This window comes from Henckelia pumila, chromosome 1 (genome assembly GCF_033568475.1).
Source record: "Henckelia pumila isolate YLH828 chromosome 1, ASM3356847v2, whole genome shotgun sequence".
NCBI classification, from domain to species: Eukaryota; Viridiplantae; Streptophyta; class Magnoliopsida; order Lamiales; family Gesneriaceae; genus Henckelia; species Henckelia pumila.
Window position 1 is genome coordinate 108,054,489 of NC_133120.1, and position 19,970 is coordinate 108,074,458.

The 19,970-nt window shown below is 35.5% G+C and overlaps 1 protein-coding gene across 1 annotated transcript; it reads right to left on the reverse strand.

Moving 5' to 3' along the window:
* Positions 1 to 9,687: 9,687 nt before the first annotated feature.
* On the reverse strand, positions 9,688 to 10,554 carry LOC140871919 (F-box protein At3g44326-like). Its single transcript, XM_073274664.1, has one exon. The coding sequence runs from the start codon at positions 10,552 to 10,554 to the stop codon at positions 9,688 to 9,690; it is 867 nt and encodes a 288-aa protein (XP_073130765.1).
* Between the last annotated feature and the right edge of the window lie 9,416 nt (positions 10,555 to 19,970).

A 19,970-nucleotide genomic window follows, 5' to 3' on the forward strand; every position in this document is an offset into this window, starting at 1 on the left:
GTCCAAGGTGCAGGCAGTGAGGGATTGGGGGATTCCAAAGAATGCTTCGGAGATTCGTAGCTTCTTGGGTTTAGCAGGATACTATAGGAAGTTCATCAAGAGTTTTTCCTCTATTGCAGTACCCTTGACTTCCTTGACCAAGAAGAACGCGAAGTATAGTTGGAGTCCAGATTGTCAGAGGAGTTTTGATCAGCTGAAGGATGCACTTACTTCAGCACCGGTGTTAGCTATGACAGTGCCACATGAGGAGTTAGTGGTGTACACCGACGCGTCCAAGCTTGGTTTGGGCGCAGTACTTATGCAGAGTGGCAGAGTTATCGCATACGCGTCGCGACAATTGAAGATTCATGAGCAGAACTATCCGACGCATGATTTGGAGCTTGCAGCAGTGGTTTTTGCGTTGAAAATCTGGAGGCACTATCTTTACGGCGAGAAGTGCAAGATTTTCACCGACCACAAGAGCCTCAAATACTTCTTCACCCAGAAGGAGTTGAACATGAGGCAGCGCAGATGGCTTGAGCTTGTGAAGGACTATGATTGCGACATTAGCTACCATCCGGGTAAGGCTAATGTAGTGGCAGACGCTTTGAGTCGAAAGTCGTCAGTGGTATCATGTTTGACTGTACAGTTACCACTACAGACCGAGATTCAGAGATTTGGGTTGGAGTGCTATCCGAGCGGCCATGCACCGAGCTTGTCAGTGTTGACGGTGCAGCCAGTTTTGAGAGATCGGATTAGAGAGGGACAGTCCACTGATGAGGAGCTACAGCGATGGAGACAGAGAGATGAGGCCAGAGGTAGTCTCTTGTATACAGTGGAGGATGGCATCGTTCAGTACCGTGGGAGGATGTGGGTACCGAACGTGGATCAGTTGAGAGCCGAGATTTTAGCAGAGGCTCATGCATCTCCGTACTCCATTCACCCCGGAAGTACGAAGATGTACCAAGACTTACAGTTATTGTATTGGTGGCCCGGGATGAAGAGTGACATCGGGAGAGTGGTGTCAGAGTGCTTGACTTGTCAGCAAGTCAAAGCAGAGCATCAGCGTCCAGCAGGACTTCTTAGACCTCTCCCCATTCCGGAATGGAAGTGGGAGAATATTACGATGGACTTTGTAGTTGGCTTATCGAGGAGTACCAGAGGGTGTACAGCGATTTGGGTGATTGTGGATAGACTCACCAAGTCAGCTCATTTCTTGCCGGTAAGGACTACTTACACTTTGACACAGTATGCAGAGCTTTACATCAGAGAGATTGTTAGACTGCATGGCATACCAGTGTCTATCGTGTCAGACAGAGATCCGAGGTTCACCTCAGCGTTTTGGAAGAGTCTGCACACAGCTTTGGGGACTAGACTTTTGTTCAGTACAGCTTTTCATCCCCAGACAGATGGTCAGTCCGAGAGAGTGATCCAGGTTCTTGAGGATCTTTTGAGAGCTTGTGTCATCGATTTTCGAGGATCTTGGGAGACTAGACTGCCATTAGTGGAGTTTACCTATAACAACAGCTTTCAGTCGTCTATAGGTATGGCTCCATATGCAGCACTTTATGGGAGGAGATGCAGATCTCCGGTGCATTGGGATGAGGTTGGAGAGAGGATTTTGTTGGGTCCGGAGATTGTGCAGCAGACAGCTGACATTGTGACGCAGATTCGAGACAGGATGAGGACAGCACAGAGTCGGCAGAAAAGTTATGCAGATGCCAGACGACGCGATTTGGAGTTCGCGGTAGGTGATCACGTATTCTTGAAGGTGTCACCTATGAAGGGAGTAGCGCGTTTTGGGCGGAGAGGCAAGCTTAATCCGAGATACATAGGGCCATTCGAGATCTTGGAGCGAGTTGGCACGTTGGCCTATCGTTTAGCTCTACCTCCAGGGCTAGCGACAGTGCACAACGTTTTCCATGTATCCATGCTTCGGAGATATGTCTCCAATCCGTCGCATGTATTGGATTTCGAGCCCTTACAGTTGCCACCAGATCTGGTGTATGAGGAGAGACCAGTGCGGATCTTGGCTAGAGAGGAGCGGAGGCTTAGGACGCGGGTCATACCGATGGTCAGAGTCCAGTGGCTGAATCACTCGGAGGAGGAAGCTACTTGGGAGACCGAGGAGGATATGAGGACTCGCTACCCGGAGATGTTCGGGTAAGTACTTTAATTTCGAGGACGAAATTTAATTTAAGGGGGGGAGAATTGTAACACCCGGTATTTTTAATTTCGTAAATCAGCCTGCATAATTAGGATTTTTAATTATTTAAATTTATGATTTATGGGTTAAATAATTATGTGAAGTATTTATGCATGATTTAAGTTATTTTTAAGCATTTAACCCATAATTAGTAATTTTTATGATTTTTAGTATTTTTATTATTTAATCGCGTAGACGGGACCGTGGACGGACGAGATGACAACTTTCTAGCCAAATTATCTTATGAGCCTTTTTGGAGCCTTAAAATATTATTTTGAGTTTTATTATCTCAAAATTTTAAGTATTTAATTTTATTTAATTTTAGGGGTCATTTTTATCCAAAATTAGTCAAAATATTGACTTTTTAGTATTTTTAAAATTCCCCTAAATTAGTATTTCGAGATTTATTTTATGGTTATCAGATTTTTAAAGTTTAATTAAGAGTTAAGTTGTATTTTAATTATTTTAAAACCTTTTTTATTTTAATTATTTAACCTATTTTCTAATTAACCAAAAATTAAACCTAATCTACCAAACCAACCTAGCCGACACTTTCTTCCTCCCATATCAGCCGTCTTTCACCCCCATCACCTTCTTCCTGATCGATCCAACCTTCAAGGAGACTCCATAGCCACTTTTTTCGAAGGTTCCAAGCAAGCCAAGGCACCCCGTCGTCGTCCCGAAGTCCGTCGTACACGTTTCTAGCTCTACAAATCGGTGAAAGGCATGTTTCTTTCCACTTTTTAAACCTATATCAGTGTATGTATGCGTGTGAGTGTTTAACATCGGAGTTTATATTTTTTTTGACAGCAAGTTTCGATTTTTCTTCCTCTCATGTTTTCGTTTTTGACATGTATGGTTCATGCTCACGTCTTTGGCTAACCATGGCTTGGACGGCTGCTGGCTAGGTCCTACGGGGTCCCTAGGAGGTCTAGGTGAGTCGGCCATGGTTGGGTTGGGGCTAGAAACCAAGGCCGAAAGGTTTTTCAGAAAAGGGACTGTGGGGCTGCGCAGACTAGGGTTATGGGAGAAGGGGTTCGGCTTGGGCTTTTCAGGGTGCATGGGGTCGGGGGCTGGGTATGGTTCGGACCGGAAGGACCCTGGGGAGGTCCTGCCGGCGGGGCTCCGGCCACGGTGGCCGGAGCTGGGCTGCAGCAGGCCGGGAAGGCCTGCTGCTCACGCAGCCGGGCGGCCGAGAAGAAGAGGTAAGGTAATGATCGGGTTCTAGGGTTTTGATTGGATCCGGGTCGGGTCTTGGGTCCGGGTCGGGTCTAAAATAATATGTGTTAAGTTAAGTGGGTCCGGGTCCGGGTTATTTTATTTTGGGCTCGGGTATTTTTATTTTTAAGTCTTTAAGTTAATTAGGAATTAAATGGACTAATTAAATTCCCAAAAATTTAATTAGTACCATTTAATTTATTTTGGTGTCCATTAAATTATTTTGGGTTAAATTAATTATTTTTGGGCTTTTTATAATTTTTATTTAAATTTTAAGTTGGCCAGAAATTTTTATGGGCTTGGGAGCCCATGAAAGTTATTGGGCCTGTTAATGGGCTGTTGGGCCCATTGGGCCAGGGACAGTGTTATTGGGCCTAAGCTAGTCTTAATGGGCTTTGATATGTTAATGGGCCAAGTTTTAAGTTAATGGGCTTGAGTGTAGGGCCAGCAGTCCAGAACCAACCATGAGAAATTTGCATGTGTCCTGATTATATATTTAATTATTTTTATGCATTTAAGTTATTTTAATATTTATATGTAGTAAGAAAAATTAAATTAAATATATATGAAGGACACACAATTTATTTAAGTACATGCATTCATGAAATCAATTTTTATGCTATGGTTTAATTTTCTATGGTTGAGCAAATAAAATATTTTAGGTGGAAATTGAAGTAGTGTGACCATTTATGTATGGGCAGTTTCTGCCATTTATGTATGGGCAGTTTTCTGCCATTTATGTATGGGTGGTTCGCCACCAGCCTCGTACGATGGTTTCCTAGACTGATCAGTCGCACTATGGGTCACACTTACGGATAGGACCATTCGATGTTAAGAAAATTAAATGCTCAACAACTTATGTATGTATGCTATTATGTATGTTTATTCATGTAATTTATGTTATTAATTTTTAAGCATGCTCATTCATGTATATGTATGTATTAGTAGTAAATTGATTTAAATTATTTTAAACCCTTGTTAGTATGCATGTTGGGCCTCTAGGCTCACTACACTGATATGGTGCAGGTGAGTACGTAGAGGAGCAGGTTACTCCTACCGGTGGTGAGGACGTATGAGCGGCGCTGCAGTAGCCCCGTGACCGTGGCAGCTTCTGAGTCAATGTCATGTGATACATTTTTATTATTTTAATTGGGTTGAGGTGTTTGAAATATTTTATAAAATATTTTAGTGCATGCACGCTTTTTATTTATTTTATTTATGCAGTACATTTTCAATTCTAGAGTTGACTCAGATGTTTAATTATTTTTAAGAATGTATTTTATTTAAGTATTCAAATTGTTTATTTATTTAGTCATGAGTTTATTTTTAGTATTTTTATTTGGTGCATATATGTATGGGCATATATGTACTTATATTTATTTAGTAGTATAAAAAAAAAAAAAAAAAATTTCCGCATATTTATTTATTAGAGAGTTAGGGTCGTTTCAGGATCCTCCGGGTCGGCGGTTTTCCAGAGGGAAAACCGGGACCGGACCACCTAGTGGCTGGTCCGGTCCCGGATCCGGGTTGGACCCGTTGACCCGGTTAACCGGCCCGTTGACCACGGGACGGTTCCGGTCCGGATCCGGGTCCAACCCGGCCCTTGGCCAGGTCTAAATCAACCGATATCTGCACCATCTGAACTTGAATAGATTCCTTATATCTTTTCTTATTTTTTGCTTTGAAATTTTTTAATTTTTCAAGAGTGAAAAAAAAAAGAAATAAAAACTTATTTTAAAAAAACACAAGAAAGATAAAATAATTAAAAAAAGGACAACTGAGACATATGTCAATTAATGGGCATGTGGAGCTCCTCATCAGGAGTAGCATAGAACTAGGGGTGGAATAGGATCGGGACTCGTCCCGTAAACCCCCTACCCAACTCCTGTCCCGAAAAGAATCGTAAAACTTTTTTTTCTCCAAATCCCGTAACCGAAATATTTCGGGACCCGACTATTCGGGATCCCGTCGGGTAGGGAGAGAAAATCCTGTATTTTTTTTCATGTTCAAGATTACGTTCAAAAAATTAAAAAAAATGTGATAATTTTATTAAATAAACTATTTAAAAACTTATATTTATAAATAAAAATAAATATTCAACTTAAAAAATATAATATTAAAATATTTCGAATAATGTTTTAAAGTTTTGTTAAGAGAAAAATTTATCGGATATTTATTAATAAAATGTTTGGATACAATTACTAAATAAATTTTGTTAAATAGATTGTGATATTAATCTCTTGAGTTTTGTTTTACATATTTGTTCTAATTAGATAATTATAAATATGAATTAATTAAATTATTAATTTAATTTTTTTAAATTACAAAAATAAAATGACATTTCCTGATTTTACAATTTGATCGTTCCAACAATAAAAATTATGCGAATTAAGTTCACAATTAAGTGTTATATGAGTTGAAACCTAATAATATTTAGCTTATTATATTAATAAATTTATTAATAAAATATATTATTATATTATTTCGGAACGGGTCGGGAATCCCGTCGGGATTAGGTTTTATTCCCTATCCCGCTCCCGATATTAAGGGATGGGAAAAATCCCGAAAGTTCGGGTCGGGATTTTTTCGGGACGGGAACGAGATAGGATTCGGGAAGGGTCGGGATTTCGGAAATTTTTGCAACCCCTACATAGAACCACCCTGAAATGAAAGAGGAAACAATAAAAATGTAAGATCATCTTTTTTTCTATTGTATGACAGGACGTGATTTGAATTGAGAGGGCTACCACTCTGACATATATATATATATATATATATATATATATATATTTATTTATATTTATATATATGCTTCCAAGTTCAAATCACACAAGGTGATTAAAATTTTTTTAAAATGAAAGTCATGCCTTCTCTATTTTAAATTTATTTTTGTAAGTCTTAAAATAAATTTTATAATTTTTTATTCACAATATTTTATCATCATTACATTATACACATAAAAATATATATTTTAAAATTTTTATATAATTTAGAAACGATTTAAAGTTGACAAATTTATATACGTGGCACACACAAATAGTAATTGATGACAATAGTACCACAAATATAAATTTGCCAATTTGAAACTATTGATTTAGAAATTTGTTTGAAGTGGCACAAAACTTAACTAATCATAATCAACAATAACAAATTTATAATAACAACAACAAAAAAATTAATAATAATAAAATAATAATAATAAAATAATAATAATAATAATAATAATAATAATAATAATAATAATAATAATAATAATAATAATAATAATAATAATAATAATAATAATAATAATAATAATAATAATAATAATAATAATAATAATAATAATAATAATAATAATAATAGTAGTAGTAGTAGTAGTAGTAGTAGTAGTAGTAGAGACAACCATAATAATAATACAATTACGACGATTAATTACATAAAAAATAACACCAAATTGAATAATAAGTAAAATAATTATAACAATAAATTATAATTATTATAATTACACTAAAAATAAAATATATTATACATATCTCGATTGAATATTTGAAATTAATTTTCTTTTCATTAAAAACATCGGTAAAACGAACATTGATATTATAGATTTAATTTAACATCCCAAAAATTTATTCATAACTCAATTTGAAATTTAAACTAATTTTATATTTGTTAAAATTAATTATAATAAAAAAATAAACTATGAATTGAAATTTTTTCATGATCATAAAAAAAATAACCACAAAAAATTAAAGATTTAATATGTATCTCATTAATTATTTATTCTTTTAATATAATACTAATAATCTCATTAATTAAATTATTTGTTCTATATAATATGAATGATGAAGATGCAAGAAATATTAAGAATAAGAATATTCTTACTACTATCTGGTAAAAAATTAAAAATAATATATTTAATTTTAATCTTGTTATACATGATTTGTTCTATGTGTGTATAATGTAATTTTGGTAAAATATTAAGAATAAAAAACAATAAATTTTATATTAAATATTAAAAAAAATTAAAATAAAAATCAAATTCACCCGTCAGAGAACACGTGATTTTGATTTTATGAATTTTTTAATCATCTTGTATTATTTTAAGCATATATACATTATTTGTCAGATTCAACGCCCTCTTGGAAAGCGTGATTTAATTCATATAACGTCTTGCAAGAGGGAATGATCTTTCATTCTGTTTTATTCACGGAAATATTTTGATTTTGTACTGTAAGATATTGTTTGATTTATGAATTGGATGATAATTAATAAATAATTTAAGAATTTTAAATCAATATATTTGGATTAGATAATCATACACATCAATTTTTGGGAAAATTTGAGTCAAGTATTGAACATATAAAAAATGATTAATCAATCAATGTGTTGTTTTTCACATTAAACGGTGCTTAAACAGTAAAAAAAACACATTTTTTGTTATCATAAATTTCACACAAATTTTAAAATATTTGGAAAAAAATCTGCTTAACATTAGAGTGAAATATGATAATAATGGCATGGACGCCTGGTTGCATTTCATGAAATTAATCTTAAAAGATCCTCTATTTTTCGATATAAATCATCCTCTTAATTTTTCAGTTTATTATTGTTATTTTATTGAAGACTATGTGTTTCACGTATAATTCATTTCAAAACAATCTCAAAAGTTTGCATAGGCATTTGTATTATATTTGTTTGTTTGTTTGCTTTTTTTTTTTTTTTCAAATGAAAAATATAAACAAATTAAAGCTTGGCCAAAAAGAAAAAAAGCGAAGTCATTGTGAATACTTGAAAGACCAGAACTGCCCATGAAAATTATATATATATATATATATATATATATATATATATATATATATATATATACTACGTAAGATGTTTTGAACACATAATATTTTTTTATACGGAAATCCGCTAGACACTCTTAAAAAAAACTATTTCCTATACGGCAGTTCTTGTACTGTTTGTAAACTACGTACTTTTTTAATAAATCACAACATTAAAGAACATTATAAATTAAAAAAATGAATCATATAATTAAAATTTGGATTGTATGCTCATAATTTTCCAATATCTAAGTAATTAAAAAAATTCCAGACTAGTATATAATAATAATAAATTATAAAATACTAATCATAATTAATTTATGGATCGTATCCTAGTAATCTTGTGTTTATTTTATTAAATTAATATAAAATAAATAAATATTAATTAATTAAATTGATTTTGCACAACTACAAATATTAGTTTAGAATTGTTTAAAATAAATATGGATTTAAAATTAAAATGAAAACCACAATATTAAAAAAATTAATACTAATTTTTTTTAAGAACTAAAATGATATCTCACTTGATGTCCACACACATGCATGATATTTGGAGAAATAATAGAGAACTAATAAAAATAAAACATAATTAATTCCATTAGAATTAACAATATGAACTTCATTTAAAACAAGAGTAACAATAGTTGCTTGATTTGATATAAACATGATGGATCAACTTGTCAGCTAGAACCTCGATCGAGTTATTTTTAATTATGTGTAATTGTTGAAAGATTTAATTTATCTTTTAGGTTGCGATTGGATTGAAGTATTTCAAATTAATGAATTTCGATTATAATTTTAGTGTTAACAATGAAACATGGAGAAATCTCAAATTCATGATAGCTTAATTATTTACACATTATTTAAATGGATTTAAAAAAAATTCTAAATCACCACTTTATTGGATGAACTTAAAATTCATCATAACTACCATGAATTACCACATAAACATAAAAGAACTGGATTCGATGTTTGTGGTGCTACTTCTCTAAACAAGAAAAAAGAAATGCATTTGAAATCCATTGATTTGAAATACTTTCATCCAAGCGGAGTCTTAATGTTGAGAATTTAGTAACTTTGTATTTGAATAAGCACTTTTGTGTCAAGATTTAAGTTGATAATATTTTTTTCTTGAAATATACAAATACTGTTTAAAAGTTATTTTTTCTAAGTCTTATACATTAATTCGATAAAATAGTTCATGGTGCTCTCGAACGATTTTTAACACATGCTAGCTTGTTAAGAAGCGTTCAATTAACAATGGTAACTAAAGCAAGAAGAAAAGACGTATAAAACTCAAAATGCGGGTCGGGTTTTAATTGCATCTTACAATAACTAATTTTAATGTATGTTGTTGGGAGAAAAGCATGCATTTAGTTGATGGTAAATTATTATTATTATTATAGAAAGAAACATGGAGAGCGTTGTTTATAATTCCTCCGGAACTTTTGATAATTATATTTGTCCATTTTACTGTCAATTCTCAAGCTTCTGCTTCCTTCCATTGCTGTCTGTAGAATCTCCATGCTCTCCCTTCCGTTGAGAATTCCCCGGCTCAATGCCCAAAATATTGACGGTCACCTCTTTGACGTGTAATTCCCGTCTCGTCCAGCCACAGTTGACCTTGACAGCGAATTGAACCTGTTTCCCGGTGGCTAAAGTTGCCACGGTGGAGTGATAGAGTTTTAGTTTCGAATCTACAGTAAAAGTTGTCATACTAGTCGTGAGATGTATTCTGTATGCTTCCGTATATCGAGAGCGAACCGGCTTGTGACTGGCGATGTTGATTGCCCGTTTGTTGTAGGGATCGATCACAATCCAGCTGACTCTCAAGTTTTGTTCTGCAAGGGACTGGCATGCCCCGTGATCTATGTTGTATTTCACTGGCGTCGGTACCGTAGTCTCGCCTGAGCCCAAAAGGTTCACTTTAAATTTGTTTCTGAAAAACGTCTCCGATATGGTTTCCGTTTCCAAGACTTTGGAATATATCACCTCATCTTTGTAGTAGATATCGACCGCGGAGATTAAACTCGACGTTTCTGCAGATAAGAAAGTTTGCCTTGGGAGTCGGTGGCTGAAGGCGGAGCCGGGGAACGAGTCAGAGTAGAACGAGCGGAAGGAGGATATGGCGCCGAGGACGCGAGGGTCGTCAGTTGTGGATGGCCACATGGAGTTGCATATTTTCTGCCACACCTCATCATCATCATCATCGTATTTGCATGAACAAACCAATTGCCGGAAACCGTCCAGAAGGGGAATATGCTTACCGCCGCCGCTTTCATCCGCGGTGGTGGTGTTTGATTTTGAATGTTGGAAAAGCTTTTTGATAATAATTCCAAACATTGCTTGCTGGCTCTGTCTGTTAATTTAATTTAATTTAATTTCAACTGGGTGGGTTATCCATATATTTATAGAGGAATTAAAAACAGCTAGCTAGATTATTGCATGTAATTGTATTCCATCTAGACTACTTCTTTTTGATCTTTTTTAAAAGCCGAGTAGGACTCAAACTACTTATAATATTGTAACAGATTTAATTTGAGTATATATATCGGACCAAGATTTTGTGGGATCATCTTTAATTAATTGGATCTTATATAATAGGTAGGTGTCTTGCATGTGTGTGAATGTACTTTTATACCAATTTTTTTTTTTCTACTTTTTTATATTATTTATTTGTATATATCATAATTGAGTCTTGAATTCCTCATTTTTCTATCTAAAATATGCAATCTTATATAATAGGTAGGTGTCTTGTGTGTGACTGTTTTATACCTATTAACATGGCTGTTAATTTGGGGGTGTGGGAGGCAACGGGTTATCCTATAATATATATATCTACATACTTGAAAGACTACTAATTTTAAAAAGGGCCAGTTTCCTCCGGTTGCCTGTTATCTCTTTATACACGTGTTTACCTCTCTTTTACTAAAAAATACATGTGTATGTGATCTACCTTATCCACTGCTTCACAAAAAAAAATGGCTAATTCTTATTGCTTGGGATATAGAGCGACAACCGACTGTAGGCATTAAATCTCTTCTTCTCCTTTAGCTTCTCCTTTGCTCATACACGTCTAAATTTTCAATCTCCCCACTGCTCAGATCTCTGCCTTGACCGGGCTTCACAACACTTTGTTGTCGTCATTGACCGTCTTCTCCGCTTCTCCTTGTGTTCTTGACGATCTGCTTATTACTGGGTTTTGACACTCCAAACCGTTAGGTTGTTGTTTTCCTTTTTTTTTTAAAGTCATTCTACGTTTATGCTCGAATTTATTTGTGTTCTCCTTTGTGCACTGATATCTACCTCTTTCTTGTTTAGGTTACGACGCCGATCTGCTCGCTCGTGGACTTTTACCACTTCAAATCTCTCGGTTTACGTCATCGTATGTTTACATGTACCTTGTCTTTCCCAGATCTGAATTTTAACTATCCAAAATAGCTGTTAATTTGGGGGTGTGGGAGGCAACGGGTTATATATATATATATATATAGACAGTAATGATCACGGATTTTAGTGGTCGCACACGAAAAATCATGCACCTTAGGGTGCAGGTGATCAAAATTATATATATATATATATATATGAGCGATATTTTTTTTAATTTTTTTTAAGTCATTTGTCACCAAATCAAGGGCTATTGGTAAGACACGGTTACTTTCCTTTAAGATAATTGGAGGCAATTTAAGAAGAAACAACTATTTAAAAAACAAACAAACAAAAAGAAAATTGCTGGCGATCATCTTTAATTGGATCAGATAGACTAGATAGGTGTCTTGTGTGTGAATGTTTTACGCCAATTAACATGACCGTTAATTTGGGGGTGTGTGAGGCAACGGGTTATATATATATAGATGAGCGAGATTTTTTTTAATCTTTATCTATCCTCGTCTTATTTTCAAAAATAAAAATAAAAAATAAAATAACAATAATCTATCCTCATCTTTATATTTGTAATTTTATTTTGGAGATCCCATGTGAATATGGAGGTTAAATTATAAAAAAAAACGATAATGCATGGTCACTACAAAAAAAAATTGGTATTTGTGACGGTTCAAGCGTCGCAAATACCGTTGCAAACTTGAATTTACAACAGTTTGGAGATGGTTTTCGTCTAACGTTGCAAAAGTCACCGTCGCATTTATTTGCAACGGTTTAAAACCAGTCATCTCAAAATTTTGTCACGGTTTAAATTATACTGTTGCAAACAGTGTGATGAATTAACCGTGACAAATTTTTCCACAGTTGTTTATAAACCGTTGCAAATATAAATAAATGTATAAAAAATAATTTATATTTTTTATTAATCAATATTAATATATTAATATTAGTCAAATACACTAATTAATAAAGAAACAAATTTATACATAAAATTTAACTAATCCAAATATTAAACCAGAACACACACAAATTATCCAAATGTCAATACAAACAGTAATCTACTGATACATAAACAGTAAATTTTTTTTGCAACCATGCAATATTTTTTAGTTTAAATTTACAAATTAATTTAATTATTTTTTATTTCATCATTAATTATTTTGTGCATTTTTTATTTGTTTTTTTTCATAACACTTTATCTTTAGAAAGTCCATTGATTATTTTTAAAATACGGCTATAATTAATATGTTTTGTTTCATATTCTCGTGAATGTAAATGACCCATTTTGTTGCGCAGCGCAATAGCGTTATTTCCTCTTCATTCTAGCGCAATATCCGATTGATTCCTCGGATACCCTACAAAATAACATAAGGTGGATCGACTATCCAACTTGTCTCCCACTGTCTGCTTCACGTAATCATGACATCCCCAAATTCTCAAGTACGAATACTTAGGAGTTTTGTCAGTACATAATTTGTATGAAATTTTATTCACTGCTTTAGTGTGGATATTGTTTAACAACAACACCACCGTTTTAAGTGCATAGCCCCAAAACGAAAGTGGGAGCTCAGTGAAGCTCATCATAGATCGAACCATGTCCAACAGAGTTCGATTACGACGCTCTGCTACACCATTAAGCTGAGGTGTGGCTGGAGGAGTCCACTGAGAAAAAATTCCATTTTCTTTCAGATAGTCCAAAAACTCGGTACTCAAGTATTCACCACCTCGGTCAGATCGAAGTACTTTAATACTTTTACCTAGTTGATTTTCTACTTCAGTCTTGAATTCTTTGAACTTTTCAAATGATTCAGACTTATATTTCATTAAATATAAATACCCATACGTAGAATAATCATCATTAAAGGTAATCATCAAATGATTTTCTACTACCTCTCTCGAGTGTCAAGCAGAAATTCGTATTCAATAACAAACTCAATATCTCTATCAAAGTTCAATTATTAGATCCGGTAAATAGCACAAGAATTCTTCTTTGACTTTTATGGAGTTATATGCCTCTCGAACAATATAAACACCAAAGATGTATTTTCCTATTTCGTATTCAAAATCTCCTCTCTCGAGTGATAGATTCTAAATAAAATATCATTCAATATATGTCCAATAAATTAAAAGAATTAAAATCAGGAAAACACAAATAAAATGTGCGAAGAATTCAAATATATAAATCAAAATATTTCAATCATGATTTCCAGTCAAGATCCGTCTACCTCTAGACTAAGAAATTAGTTCATAATGCAATTCAAAATCAAATAAGACATGTTTTTCCAACAATTCATAAAACTAGAAAAATAAAGTTCAAAGAAAAACTAAAACGAAGTAGAATTAAGCTTTTCCGTCGCGGAATGCCGCCGTCTTCCGTCTTCGTACCAAATTCTCGAGCTCTTGTGCAATCCAAAACTCTCAATAGCCGTCTCTATGCTCTGAATACTCTCTAAACCCTCGTATCCCCCAAAATAAGCCATAAAATCCTTTTTAAAACTCGATCAAGACTTTCCAAAATTCTGGACACTGCGTAGCACTAAAGCGCTATCTTTTGGCGTTGAAGTGCCCGACTTTATTCCTCAACAGCGATGGAGCGCTGGTATGATAGTGCTGGAGCGCTATTTCCTCGACTTTTCAAATTTCGGAAGACTCCGTATAGCGCTGGAGCGCTTGTAAAATGGCACTGGAGCGCTAACCTATTCAACTTAAATTCATTTTTTTCTCTTCTCTTTTCTTCACTCTTTTTTCAGCTTTTTGACTCTTTTGATCAACTAAAATAAATATCACTTGAATTCCTGCAAACAAAATTAACAACAAAAGAAATGCATAATATCGCTCAAAACATAACAAAAGCCAAGCTAATTCATATAAAATATAAGTGCAAAAATTGCACTTATCAAATCCCCCAAAATTGAACTTTTGCTAGTCCCGAGTAAAACAAAACAAACAAAACACTAAGACACACAAAGAATTAAAAACACACAAAAATGCGGCAAAACTAGAATAACCCAACTGGCCTCAGATGTTCAAAAATTAATCCATGTGTAGATAATTTTCTCAAGAGTCCTCGTGTGTGTGTGATTAGCCAATCTCATCTACCCACCTAAATTTCGATCAAATCATGCAACCAGTAAACCTCAAAGGGTCATTAACCCCGCCCTCTAGTTTCAAAATACTCTCAACCAAGTTCAACTTCGACTCGCACAAATCAAAAGGACTTTTTTTCAGTGATTACATTTTTTATAAAATTACCGGATTTTGCACCCGATTTATTATATATATATATATTTATTTATTTATTTTAGCCTCATAAATTACCCGCAAACTTAGCTATAACTAAAGATAGGATTCGAATTTCAATCCCCTCGTCTATAGCCCGGATGGAGCATCACCTCATTTTATCCGCAAACTTAGCCATGGATTGGTGATTAGGATTTCAATCCCTTTCCAGGCCCGGATGGAGTTATAAGATATTTTTTTTTTCTTGTTGCTTTGGCAACTTTTTATCATTCAATGAAAAGTTTTCAATTGCCTAAATCATTTTTATGCTTGTATCAGTCTACCTCAGTTTTGAGCATAAATCCCCAAAGTTAAGAGTCAAATTATCCAATCTTCTTATAAAATCCACATAATTTTTTTCTACTTATCAGGTGTATCGACAGTCAAGGTTATAGTGCATAAAAGATGAGAACTCAAGATACAATGTCTAAAACACTAGATTATAAACTCTTTTTTTTCCAACTTCATCATCATAGGCCATTTTTCTTTTGTTTTTCAAATTTTCCTATTTTTTTTCAAAAACACAAACACACAAATGACATAAAAAAAAACACCAAAACGAACAAATGAACTATAAAACTGACAGAAAACAACACAAGCAGAAACAGAATACGAACGAGAAAACTAAAAACACAGATGTAGGAACTAGTGACTAATTCAGCATGCAACAACCCATCAGACTCTCAACTCAACTTCACTTTAATTTCAACAACAATGAATTCATCCAAAAAAATAACACCCCCAAACTTAGATATGTGCATTGTCCTCAATGGACGATATATCGAGAAGAATAAGACACATACACATACCTACGACAATGACCGTCAGTGGTCATCATCCATGTCATCACCCTGAGGGGGCCAAGCAGGAGGTTGGGGAAACGGCCGATACTCACTGGATCCAGGAAAACGTTGGGCAAGGCTCGTCGTGAAATCCACCATATAATCCATAAAAATATCGGTCCGACGGCAATGACTGTCTAGCCTTTGCTCCAAACGTGTCAACCGCTCCTCATAAAACGGATCAGATCTTGGAGGTGGTAGTGGTGGTGGATGGCTGCTACTGGTAGGATAAGCCTGAGGTGCGGCTGGTTGCGGAGGTGGCGGTACATTATCTCGTGTAGTCCTAGTAATAGGTCATTGGACCTTGAAAAACTCTTCATCTGCACCCCAGCATGTACACATAACTCTGTAATCAAAGAAGGGTGCGGCAATCCTCCTGTCGTGGTGCCCTTAACTGCTGCAATGATGGAATCCTGAATGATATTCCCCAAGTTCACCGTCTTTCTGGTGACGATGTTGTAAGTTACGATAGCCGGTTTTTTAGTCACCTCAAAAGTGTGTCCGGTGGGCAGCACACAAACATCTATCAGAAAAAACCAAGACTTCGCGTCTTGATTCATTTTCCCCTCCGGGAAAATGCACCACTGATACATTTTTCATCTTCTATTGTGCCTCTTCTTCACAAAGAGTGGCAATAATCTCATCATAGTCCACATCACTTGCCTTGAATGCCGAATATTCATCCTCATCTATAGATGGCATACCATAGACGGTGTTAATGGTATGCCCATCAAAAGACACCCGCTGACCTCGCACTAATACATGGTATTGTTCATGCTTGCACTTCAGATTGGCATAAAATTCTATAAACAAAGAAACAACAGTGTCACAAAGCTGTTTCACAAAACCCATCCACCGTCGCTCATGCGCCTCCTTCCGAACGTCAAACAATGCCAGAAAAGCACTAGGATCAAAGCCTCGTTCTCTAACCATGCTATTTCTCACCATGAGAGGATAATTCTTTGCCGCCTCTTCATCCCAAAACCGATGGGCATCAAAACTACCAAACGAAAAGGCACCCTACTTTTGCTTCTTCTTTGGCGCCATTACAATAGTGCGATCTCAACTTCAACAACACAATAATAAACAACAATGCACCACTTATAACAATATCGTTCAAGCCTTAACCAATCGACACAATTCTGCCAATACGATATAAACGCACAAATCACAACTCTTCAACAACCCAACAATTCCACTGCAAATAGGCACCTCCAACTCAATAAACCAACAATTCAACGTCTATCAATCGGAGAGACACACACGAGTTATCCTTTTTTTTGCCACAACAATTTTTGATAATCACCAATTACTTAACAATGGAACATGAATCAAACCCCATTCATTAATCGATCAAATAAATCTCGAACAACCAGGGAAAAGAAAAGTTCCAAAATAACTTGGTTTGAAAGCATAGATGCCAGAAATTATAGAACATAAACACCCTAACTTTCCTTGAATTCGAACCAATGTTGCGACAAAGATGGATCGAAATCCTCCCAAACTCGAAGAACCCTAGCTGCACTTTATGGGAATTTGATTATCGAAGTAGGAGGCTTGCGCTAAGACAGCATCAAGAGGCGGGGTTCACGGTGGTGTAAAATTTTCAAAGGGCCTTTTCTCGATTTGTGGTAGCGGATCGTGTGGAGGCGGAGAGACAAGGCTGGGGAAAAACTGGGTTCGAACGAATGGAATCAGAAATCCAATTTTATTTTTCAGATTTTCCGCGATAGCGCTGGAGCGCTATAAACTGACGCTGGGGCGCCCGATAATATTCAAAGAGATCGCTGGAGTGCTGAATTGTAGCGCTGGAGCGCTAAACCTTCGACTTTGGAATTCACAGACTAGCGCTAGAGCGCTGAACCTTCGACTTTTCTTGTCTTGTCTCTATAGCATGCTCATATTTCTGACATGGCACGGTCCAGGGGCTAGGTCTCGGCCAAGGGGTGTTCGGAGGTTTGTTAGGGTCTAGCAAGGTCAGGGGTTAGGGTGGCTCACGGCTGGTTCCAAGCTAGTGTAAGGTTTTGGTCTTGGAGGGGGCACGGCTAGGGTTGTAGGGAAGAGGTCACGGCTGGTTCATGCTAGGCCATGAACCAGCCTAACCATGGCATGGCTCGAACCGGCAGGACCCTGGGAAGGTCCTGCCGGCGGCGCTCCGGCCAGGGGCGGCCGGAGCGAGGCGGCAGCAGCCCCTAAAGGGCTGCTGCTCGCGCAGCCGAGGGCTAGGGAAGGGGGGCGTCGGGTAAGGGGGGGGTGCTGGGTGGTTCCGGGTTGGGTCAGGGTAGTGGGTCGGGTCAGTAGGGTCTAGGGTTGGGTCAGGTAGGTCCGGGTCCGGGCTAGGTGGGCCGGGCTCGAGTATTTTAATTTTAAAATGTTTAATGCTTTAATTGGATTTTTCGGTCATTTAATTAGAAATAAAATTATTTGGGCTTCCAAATAATTTTATTTAGGCTTTTTAAATTATTTTTAAGTTAATCCAATGATTTTATGGGCCCGTGGGCCCATCGGAATTTTTGGGCTAGTCAGTGATTTTATTGGGTCAGTCTAGGGATTTTTATGAATTAATTAGTTATTGGGCCTAAATATTTTTATTTAAGCCCAATAACATTTAAGTATTTTATTTTAGTAAAAATTATAATTTTTAAAATTAGTTATTTAATTATGGGCTTTAAGTTAGTTAACAGGCTTTAAGTCAGTTAAGGGGTTTAGTAGAGAGACCAGCAGTCTGGACCAACCCATGAAAATAAACTAAGTCCGGAATATATATTTAATTATTTTTATGCATGAAGTCTATTTTAAGTAAAAGTATATTTATTATTAAAATTAATTAAATATATATTACGGACATATTTTAAGTGCATGCATACATGAAATATTTTATGATGTGTTTATGATTAAGAATTGAGCATGAAAAATATTTTTTATGGAAATTGAAGTGATGTGACAGCATAGAAGTGGGTTCTACCACTGACACAGAGGTAGTTCTACTACCAGCATAGAAGTGGGTTTTACCACTGACACAGAGGTAGTTTACTACCAGCATAGAGGTGGATTTATCCACCGCCACGTACGATTGTTCTTTAGACTGATCAGTCGGCACAGTTATTAGTCACATTCATGGATATGACCATACACAGTTTTTATGTTTATGACATGCTCAATTATGTTATGTATGATGAAGGAAGTTATGCTAGGTATAAGATTTATGATTAAGCATTTATGTTATGAAAAATGTTTCCACGCATGCTCATGTACATGTATATGTATTAGTATTTATGTGATGCATTATTTTTAACCTTGTTATAAAGGATTAGACATGCTGAGCCTCTAGGCTCACTACGCTTATATGGTGCAGGTGAGTATGATGTAGCTCCCACCGGTGGCGAGGACGTATGAGCGAGCATGGCAGTGGCCCCGTGACCGTCTCGCTAGGAATTTATTTATGCATGAGTTATATTTAGGATATTTTTATGTTTTTATTGGTTATAATTAATTATTGAATTTTCATGATTTTAGTAGACATTATTCTATTTATTGCATGGCTCAAGATTTTATCAAATAAATGTTTATTATTTTTATTAAACGAGTTTTTATTTGTGATATATTTTTAAAGTTTATACATATATGTATGGGCGTATATGTATATAGTATAGTATAAAAAAAAAAAAAAAGTTTTTCCGCATTTAGTAATTCTAGGGCGTTTCAGTGGGAGGCAACGGGTTATCCTATAATATATATATCTACATATTTGAAAGGCTACTAATTTTAAAAAGGGCCAGTTTTCTCCGGTTGCCTGTTATCCCTTTATACACGTGTTTACATCTCTTTTACTAAAAAATACATGTGTATGTGATCTACCTTATCCACCGCTTCACAGAAAAAAATGGCTAATTCTTATTTCTTGGGATATAGAGCGACAACCGACTGTAGGCATTAAATCTCTTCTTCTCCTTTAGCTTCTCCTTTGCTCATACACGTCTAAATTTTCGATCTCCCCACTGCTCAGATCTCTGCCTTGACCGGGCTTCACAACACTTTGTTGTCGTCATTGACCGTCTTCTCCGCTTCTCCTTGTGTTCTTGACGATCTGCTTATTACTGGGTTTTGACACTCCAAACCGTTAGGTTGTTGTTTTCCTTTTTTTTTTTAAAGTCATTCTACGTTTATGCTCGAATTTATTTGTGTTCTCTTTTGTGCACTGATATCTAGACTACTTCTTTTTGATCTTTTTTAAAAGCCGAGTAGGACTCAAACTAC

Bases quoted from the DNA above. Each gene is read 5' to 3' on its own strand.
- LOC140871919 (XM_073274664.1), bottom strand. From the start codon at position 10,554: ATGTTTGGAATTATTATCAAAAAGCTTTTCCAACATTCAAAATCAAAC.